General features: G+C 27.8%; 3 protein-coding genes across 3 annotated transcripts in view; 1 reads left to right on the forward strand and 2 right to left on the reverse strand.

Moving 5' to 3' along the window:
* Window positions 1-474: 474 nt before the first annotated feature.
* Window positions 475-1,152, forward strand: LOAG_09868 (hypothetical protein; the record flags this gene model as incomplete). The annotated part of the gene is made up of 2 exons (XM_003145395.1): window positions 475-568; window positions 953-1,152. 2 exons carry the CDS (start codon window positions 475-477, stop codon window positions 1,150-1,152), a joined length of 294 nt encoding a protein of 97 aa, XP_003145443.1.
* Window positions 1,153-1,314: 162 nt separating this feature from the next.
* Window positions 1,315-2,176, reverse strand: LOAG_09869 (hypothetical protein; the record flags this gene model as incomplete). Its single annotated transcript, XM_003145396.1, has 3 exons — window positions 1,315-1,455; window positions 1,599-1,724; window positions 2,102-2,176. 3 exons carry the CDS (start codon window positions 2,174-2,176, stop codon window positions 1,315-1,317), a joined length of 342 nt encoding a protein of 113 aa, XP_003145444.1.
* A 1,551-nt stretch (window positions 2,177-3,727) lies between these two features.
* The window catches only part of LOAG_09870 (hypothetical protein), a gene marked incomplete at its 3' end in the record, with an annotated part of 6,697 nt that continues 867 nt past the window's right edge, over window positions 3,728-9,557 (reverse strand). The window contains exons 2-9 of the mRNA XM_020448034.1: window positions 7,410-7,530; window positions 7,045-7,150; window positions 6,536-6,609; window positions 5,930-6,072; window positions 5,636-5,846; window positions 5,153-5,254; window positions 4,379-4,543; window positions 3,728-4,162 (exon numbers count right to left, since the gene is read on the reverse strand). Of these exons, the coding sequence (XP_020301787.1) occupies window positions 3,728-4,162; window positions 4,379-4,543; window positions 5,153-5,254; window positions 5,636-5,846; window positions 5,930-6,072; window positions 6,536-6,609; window positions 7,045-7,150; window positions 7,410-7,526 (1,353 nt within the window). The 5' untranslated portion in view covers window positions 7,527-7,530. The remainder of the gene's footprint in view (window positions 4,163-4,378; window positions 4,544-5,152; window positions 5,255-5,635; window positions 5,847-5,929; window positions 6,073-6,535; window positions 6,610-7,044; window positions 7,151-7,409; window positions 7,531-9,557) is intronic.

Raw genomic sequence — 9,557 nt, forward strand, 5'->3', positions numbered from 1 at the left:
TATTAGTAAATAAGAGATAAAAGTTGTAATAAATTGTGTGATATTAGTCGAATAGGTAAATACATTCATTAATAACAGAGTAATTGAACAATTTTCAATCCATTATTCATCGTATTGTTTGATCGATGATCGAATATCCTTAAAGGTCACCGTTTTTGCACTTCTTAATATTTTTTGCAATGCCTCTCGACGATCAGTAACATATCGATGTGTCAAAACAAGAAGATATAGATTTGTTCTGCAATGCAAAAATTGATTGTTTTTTTTTTTTTTTTTTCAAGGCACAATGATATATGATATGGATTAACAATCGTTTGATGATGATATATTATTGGGAAATCGGGAAGATCAAAAGAAAAATATTGGAAATGAACGGAATACACTAATTCAATTCCTTCATAGATTTATTATTATAATTCTGATCAATCAATAATGCCTTCCACTTTTTTGATAATTTCAAAATTTAAATTTAAAATGACAAACGAAGTAAAGAAGCAAAAAATGGAAGCAATAAGCGGTGCTATCCAAATGATATTTGATCCAATGAAATTCATTGTTATAAGGCAAAGTAAACTAAATGTATAAAATCCCACTGATATAATAAGTATTACAAGTTGTGGATATAGCAGTTCTGGTCGAATTAACTGAAATTGATGAATGAATGAATGAATGGAGAATTAATCCTAATTTAATTAGGATTTAATTTTAATTAGGACCTAATTTAATTTGTTAAATCTATATTAGCATTGCATTAAATGTTTAAAGTTAGATCTGGATTAAGCTATCCGATCCTGTTGTTTAAGCTTTTAAATTCACTTTAGCACTTTATCAAGTGTTTGAAGAAATATGACATTTCTCGGTAAAGTACTACTATGTTTCCTCGAAAATAAGACAGGGTATTGTATTATACCTCCCCTAAAAAAAAGAAAAAACTGCTGGGGCTCATTTCCAGGGGGATGTCTTATTTTCGGGGTAAGTTTGAAGACTCAGCGCCAGCTGACGCTTCCCGCGGCCCGTGCTAAGTGGCGACGGGGACGGGAAATGGCCCGAGTCCTCGCACCAGCGCTCCCTGCGGTCGCGCCGAACGACGAAGAAACTAGGCAATGGACAATGGCTAGCAGAGGGTTGGGATGCGCCTTAGGCCTCATCTAGGCTTGGTACGGTTGTACAGAACACCAGTGCCGGATGCCAGTCCTTCCTGCGGCTGCGAAAAAACTTTCCTGAGGACGGTTTATATTAAGCCTCTTTCTGAAAATTAATTTTGGATCATTGATCATGGATCGATAATTATTAATTATATTCTGATAAACTTATTTAAATAAAAATTAAGTTTACTCGTGTGGCTAAAATACTGGTAATAACAGTAATTACATGAACAATATGTACACCGATCCATAAAGCTATAGCTATCCGATACAGTAATGTATAATGACTGGCTCTCACACGTGCATAATGCTGAAAATGTAATCAACCTTTTTCCTGCTTAATAGAATGCATCAATCAAAAAACATAAATACGTAAAATTAAAATGTGACAATTAAGTGATAAGTTATGACGTGATAAGTTATGACGTGATAAGTAATGATTATGAGACTTACTTGAAAAAATTGCTTATATAATGGAGATTTATGATGAAGACTTGGATTGATTAATAAAATAATACCAATTGAAATGGCTGCTATGATAACAAGTAAAGTGATCGGTTGATGACATAGCAATAATGTCTACAATTATTTCTGTGATTATTTCAAATCAAATATTTCATTAATTAATTAATTTTATTAAATGGAAGCGTAACCCATCAAATCTTTTTCTATATATGCATATATATGTATTAATAATTGAAAAATGATTATTTCCAAACTGTAAATGAAATTCATTGTAATCAGTTCAACAGTATGACAGATTTATTTTAATGTTTCAAGAAGTTATCATTTTAACTCTTTAAAATTTGGCAAATTAAATTCTTAAATATGTTAAAACTTAAAAATTTATTTATTTAACACTATAGTAGAAATGAATTCTCTAATTATATATCAAATTAATTGTAATAAAATGGCAAATATGCAGATATCAGATAAATTATGATAAAATGATAAACCTGTACATGAATCCCACAACGCCGATGATAATTTACATCCGCGAAATGAGGTGGTAATACGGTATAGCTACACATTGCTCATAACAGCATTTAACGAACAAGTTTAAGAAATGGAAGACGAAGAAGAATGGCAGTAAAAGCTAATATTTTAAATCTTTCTGAACAACTGTTTCATGTTTAAACATCTCCAATACTTTTTAAAAAAGACGCTGTAATCAATTAATCAATAAACAAAGAAAGGATAGGAAAAAAAGAAAAGTCTTTTCTTATCAGTAATACTTATCAACGAATATCTTGGATGTAATAATTTTACAAAAAAAAAAGTTTAATTTAAAACTTTCATATTTTATTTAGAAAACTAAGTTGCAAAAAGTATACAAAATACCCATTTTTCTTGCATCATTACTTACCGTATTGATAAATTCAAGTTGTATTTGAAGATATATTTAAGTTATCATTGAAGAGGTAAAAAGATAAATGCTACTTTTACGATGATATATAATATGTTAAATAAGCGGAATGATCAAGTTGCAAAAAATGCTGTTACTTTTGAAGAGTTAAGTAATTTGATATTTTTTGCAAAATTAAATCGGTATGATTTAATTATAGTATCATAGTTTATGATTACAAATGGCGAAAAAATGATACTGTAATAGATTAAAAAACGGGATGGGTTTGTTGATAACGATAAATGATTATATTTGATAAGCTATAATTTCATGTTTCAAGAAGAAAGAAAAATACGATTATGAAAATGAGGTTAAAATTGACATGAATTATTGTCCTAATTGGCATATTGTAAGTAATGCAACCATAACATTTACGCAGTACTACTCATTGTACCGTAATCTATTAATGGATATTTTGAAAATTTAAAAGGAAACAAATACGATATTCAAAATACGATCTTTTTATTTATTAAATAAACGATAGATACCGTTATTATAGGTACAAGTTGAAAATATTTTTAGCAGTATAAATAGTAATGCACAAACAAGCAAAGTATGATTTAAAAAATGAACAAAGAAATATATTAATATAAAATACAAAAAAATAATATCATCACAAGAAGCAATAAATAAATTATCATGAAGTAGTTTGAAAAAAAAAAGAAAATTCTTTTTAATGAAAACTAACTTGTTCAATTATTATATACAATTTAAAAATTTAATTTAGTAAAATATGTGAGAAAAAAATTAGGAAATAGGGCAGTTAAGCAAATCATTAGTGATACAATCAAAGATATAATGGAAACATTGCCTATGACAAATTTATTTGAATTAATATTTAATTATTCCTATCGTAATTATTCCTATTTATTAATTATTCCTATTTATTATTCCTATTTATTAATTTATTTAAGCGAAATCCACTATTTATTTCATTCATTCACAAGTATTTAATTTTATGGTTAATTTGTACTAATTGCAAGAATCTTCATCAAAAAAAAAAAAAATTTACAAAATACATCATTCATCGTTGTTCCATATGGTTCTCATCAATAAAAGGATAAAAATGATGGAAGCACTTTAATTTTAAAACTTAAAGTCAATCCTGATAGGTAAATATAAAAGTCATGTATAGTAATCATGGTTAAAGGCAAGATAACACCTGTTAGATAGTAAATTATTCCTTTTGATAAACATCTATAAATGCGATCATTTGATCTGACAACATGGATGGAAATTTTCGGCTCGTTCCTGCATAATTTGACTTCTTTCTTACGGCAAATTCCACATCAATTTCATTTGTTCCGGTCAAGTTGACACTAGCAGTGACAAGTTGTTCGGAATCCATTTCATACATCATTTCATTATGCGCATTTGTTATATCTTTATCAATTGTGATATTTTTCATAATATCAGCATTTGTACTTTCTACTTTTATTATATTCGCTGAATTTAAGCATTTCTCTATCTTTGTTTCTTTTTTTGGATCTATGTCAGATTTCCTAGCGAAACGAACGCTTTGCTTACGAGCAACTTGTGGACTTCTTGAAGCTGATACTTCTGTAGTCACGCATGAATCCGACATTATATTATCCGGAATGGATAGAGCTTTCTGAAATATTACCACTACTGGATGTTATATTTGTGAAGAGAGAAATCGAATTTTTTGAGTTCTAATTTTAGGAAAGCATTGCTTTTTTTCTCTCTTTAAAAATTTTAAAATTTGTTTCAATTTACAATTCAACCAATGAATTCCTACAGAAAGATAAATATTTTACTAAAAAATATCACTGATAAGTATTTGTTAACAGATATCATTTCTACTTACGCTCACTATGGTGCTTTTTATATCATCATTTTTCATTTTTAAACTTCTAAAACTGCTTCGTGGTGTTTCAATACTACTTTTCGAGAGAAAACTGGAACGAGCAGAACAAGTGGATTTACGCCTTTGATAGAACAAGTCGATCACATGATTTTCCAGACGTACTGTCTAAAAATTTTAAAAAAAAATCAATGAATTTTATAAGCTGATAAATGGACTATCCTTTGATTTCCCAGGCGTACTGTCTAAAAATTTAGCAATGAATTTTATAATCTGACAAATAGGCTATCATTTGAATCATAACATAACAGACTATCAATCATTTTGAAGAGTTAATTCATTAAATATATCTAATTTTTAATAATAATTAAAAATTTCAAAATTTACTTTTGTGCTGTGATATGGATGAATGGGAATAAGCCATAATTAAGGTAAGAGTTTTAATTAGATATATTCAATACCACAATTTTATGGATTTATTTTACTAGTTTTTTTTTCGTCTTGGATAAATTTTCTTTACTTCACATTATTTAATTTTTCTCTATCAAAATTGCGCTTTTTTTTTGTAGAAAGATTACTTCTTTTTTATGAAAGGAATAAGAAGCATAAAACGTTGTATTCCAATAATTGGTACTTATAATCCAGGTAAATAGTTCCTAGATCAATGATTAAATTCTTTATATAATATATGAATGATAGAATTCAGTATTTTTTTCTTTTTTTTAAAGAACTACAAACCCATTTATATCGATGAATAAATATGACAAAAAAGCATACCTTGTCAATCGATTGTGCATATTCAATTTCATTCAGTACTTCAAAATTGAAATTGTCGTTGTCATCTAATAAATCCCGGAATAGTATCACCGTTTCATCATTCTACAAGAAATTCATTTGATAGAAATGTATTATCCAATCAGATATCAAAATCAAACTATTAACAGGAAAAAAAGTTGTTCTCGAGAAATCACTTAGCAATATTGAGTCCCATTTTTAAGACATCTTACTGTTTCCATTTCAAATTTAATTTTGGCTTCTCAATTAATGTTTCTTTTTTTTGCTTTCTTTGACAACTGTGAGAGAAATAAAATATTAGATTGGTTTTTGTAGAATATTCTTACTATCAGTATTAACTGATTTTATCAATCCATTTATTTTATCGAACAAACTTGAAGTGTTGTCTAATGCTGAAATGCTTGTAACCCAATAAAACCAGAATTTAGTATAACTTTTTTTTTCAATTCTTCAAAGATCACTTACAGGTATATCATTGAAAAGGACGCATAACATGGCTAAATCATAAAGAATACGAAGCCTATTTGGATGAGTGGGTCTACGCCAGATACGTCGACCCATCAGAAATATTTCCGCATATTCCCGCTTAACATCAATCCATGTTCGTTTCTTCTCCTCTTTATCAACAATTAATGGAGCTAATCGATAATAACAAGTATAAATCGCGGATGCATACCTGAAATTAGCATAAAAGTACTTCTAATTACGATAATTGATATACAATAATTAAAATCAAAATATAAATACAATAAAACAAACCATGCAAGGCAATAATATTTTTTGGTTATATTATTAATTCGTCGAAGCCATTCCATACAAATTGCTCGTTTCTCATCTATATCGTAATGATCCAAATTTCCATGTTGAAATTTGAATAAATCATTAGCTGACCAATTGTCACCCTTAAAATGGATTAGCATTTGGAAAAAGCTAATTTGTTGCTGAACAATTTGTTGCTACTCGATATTTGTCAACCTATGAATGAACTGAATTTAATTCTCAACTATGAACTATTATTTTAAAATCTGTTTTTTTCAAGCTCAATTTTTATTTTGAAATCTCAGTTTTTTTCCTTTTGTTTATTATTAAACCAAATCAAGAATTGCATAACCGACATCATTGATTTTAAATTTAAGTTAGTAACTGTTAAAGGGATTATAAAAGAAGAAATAATATGTAAAACATGGATAAATTGATAATTCCAAGAAAGAAAATAATATTTTTTGTATGGATATATGAAGGGATAAATAGAATAACTCAAAATAAGTAGCACAGTTCTACCGCATTTTGGAAAGAATCTGATTTTTTTAAAATTTTATTTGGTATATTAATACTTAAACAGTCTTAATCATTTATTAAACTTACTTTTCGTTTCATTCGTTCCAATTCATTTGTCGTCTTTCCACCTAATTTTGATATCAGTTGCCTTACTGGTTTAACTAAAATATGTTTACTCTTGTTTTTTTATCAAAATTATCTGATAATGCACTAGTTTTTGATATAACTGCAATATATTCAGCATTTGTGGTATATTCAATATTTCATATGATTAATATAATACTTACCTTGTCGTGATATAATTACAAAATTATATCACATAACCTGTTCAACAGGAAAAAAAAACCCCATGTCACCAATTATATCATCATATTAATTTATTCTATGATGATTCATATTTATTCATTTTACAGGGAAATTTTTTCCACTTAATTTTAGTTTCATTTTTAAATAGTGATAGTATCAATCACAAGTTAACTCTTATTTCAATCTTTTCTATAACATGTGCCAATTTTATCAATCATATCAGTCGTTTTGGGAATTATTCAAATGTAATTCATATGAAAGCGATAATTAATGAGAATTTATCAATAAACCTGAATTGGGTGAAGGTTTTATCTTCAAATGGCAAATTTTCTTAGCTTGAGGTACTAAACACAATAATGGCGAACATAAACATTGTTTCATTGAAATTTCATATTTCTAAAATTGTCACAACATAATTATTATAACTTTTTATTCTTTTTAGCAAATTCAAAATTATTGGTGGAAATTTTTAATTTCGTTCTCTTCGTTACTATTTTAAGCCTTAAAGTACACAAACAAATAAATCATCTTGTAATCTTTCATCTTTTCTTCGGAATATTTGACTTATAATGAAGTTGTATGATTAACTCAACGAAATTATTTCTTATTTGAGAAAGAGAACGAAGATATATAATGAAAAAATAAATAAACTGACTAATAATCTATGGAAGTATAATCCACATAATGTACAACGAGCTTTCTTTAAACCTCGAGTAAGTTTCTTGTGAAAAGTACGAATTTTACTGGTACGATGAGCGGGATTCGAATTCATCGATCTGAAATTTCCCAATCAAATCTTTATTTGAAAGTATTACAGTATGAAGAAGAAAAAAACATCAATGCAAGAAAGAGAAAGAAAGAGAGAGAGAGAGAAGAAGGAAGTGTAAAAAAGATGAATTGTTAATATTCGATCATTTCTAACAAATTTCTTGAGTATCTTATCAATATTCCATAATATAATGATAGTGATCGATATGATATTTACAATAAATAATATATTAATTAGTAATTTTTAATTTTTGAAAAAAAGGAAAATCGAACATATTTAGGAATTCCCTTCAAAATTCGAAATGATAATAGTGACAAAGGGAAGAAAGACAATAGCTTTGTGACATATTGTCATCCGATCCTATGATTTGAGCATTTTAAGTGCTCCGTTTCACTATTCAAACTTGCCATAAAATTATTGGTCAAAGAGGAGAAATAAATTTTAAACATCAGAAATGAAATGATTGAATCAACCAATCCATCAATCAATCGACCGATCAATCAATCAGTCCATCAATCGATCAACCAATCAATTTCAGGGATTAATTTTAAGCATTTTAACCAGTCACTTGTTAGAAATGAACTGATTTCCTCCCCTTCCTTTTCTTTATTGAGTCATAGATTTTTAGCTGATTTTTGGTTTGACATACTGAAAAATTCATGATCAATGAAATTTTATATTTGCGAAAAAGCTTTGATTATTTCTTACATATCAACTGATGGATTTTTCTTTTTTGTCTAAAATTAATCTGATAATTTGTACTTTATTTTCTTTTTTTTTTAATTAAAATATCAGTTAATGTTAATGATTTAAGAGAATTGATATTGAATTAGCAGTACTGTAACAATGATTTAAACTTGTGCAAGTTACAGTATACTTGTAGGTTAAAACAATTACAGTTGTTGAGATAAAAAAAAAAAAGGAAGAAAAAGTGCGACATTATGAGTTCAACGATAGAGAATGGTTTTAAGATGTTTATAAACTAAGACTATCCAAAAAAAGACAGGAAAGGACTGATTGTCCTTAAAGATGGCAGTCATTCAATTGGATGAGTGTAGTGAAGAGGAAAAATGGAAAAATCTTGAGACGTCTTTTTGCGCCATTTTTCTCATTAAACTACTTCCTGAAAATTGCTATCGTGATTGCTTGCCTAAGCAAAAATTGAAAGAACTGAGCACTAAAATCTGCCAAAGTGTGTAATAAACCTAATGAGATAAATAAAGCGACAATCATCTTTATGTGACATTTTCTCCACCATTCTCTTTTTTTTTTTTGAATTCTTTCAAATAAATGACAAAATGACAAATCAATAAATTTGAAAAATATTAGCTTTAGAAACATAATTGCTAGATGGATAATGTGAACAAGAAAGAAATGTAATGATTTGGATAGCTTCAATTTGGCTAAAGATTATAATGATGAATAGTAGTTTAACAAAGAGCACCGAAAAAAAAAGTGGAATTAAATGACAATAGGTCGAACAGGATAGTTGGTCATTATAAACTTTGTTCAAAGTGACCTTTATGTTGATTTCTATCACATATGATGGTATTTGCATTGTATGATCGAATATTTTAATATGATAATTCATTAAGAAGTGAAATAGAATCATAAGATCTGCTCGATGATAATACTGCTCAATTTGTTACCACTCGAAATCTTTTTAAACTAAATTCTTTGAATGAAATACAAGAATTTTATCATTAAATCACTTATGTATAGACAGATCAATCAATAATCCTATCATCGATATTGCGATATTTAGCGCAATGAATCAGGTAAAAAATATTTTTTATAAAGCAACAGAATGAGTAATAAACAACCAAATAACATTTTATAATCAAAATAATCTAAGTTGAATGATTCCCATTCTATACAACAATCTAACTAACATGTTTATAATTACGAAGTCGTTGATTGGTCACAATATGGAATGACCGGTCCTGATAGTTAAAAACATGAAATGATCGGACTGATAATTAAAATATGGCATGAACTGTCCGATGATCACAATATGGAATGACCGTTCCTGAT

The sequence above is a fragment of the Loa loa genome, assembly GCF_000183805.2.
Source record: "Loa loa unplaced genomic scaffold supercont3.250, whole genome shotgun sequence".
In the NCBI taxonomy this organism is placed as follows: Eukaryota; Metazoa; Nematoda; class Chromadorea; order Rhabditida; family Onchocercidae; genus Loa; species Loa loa.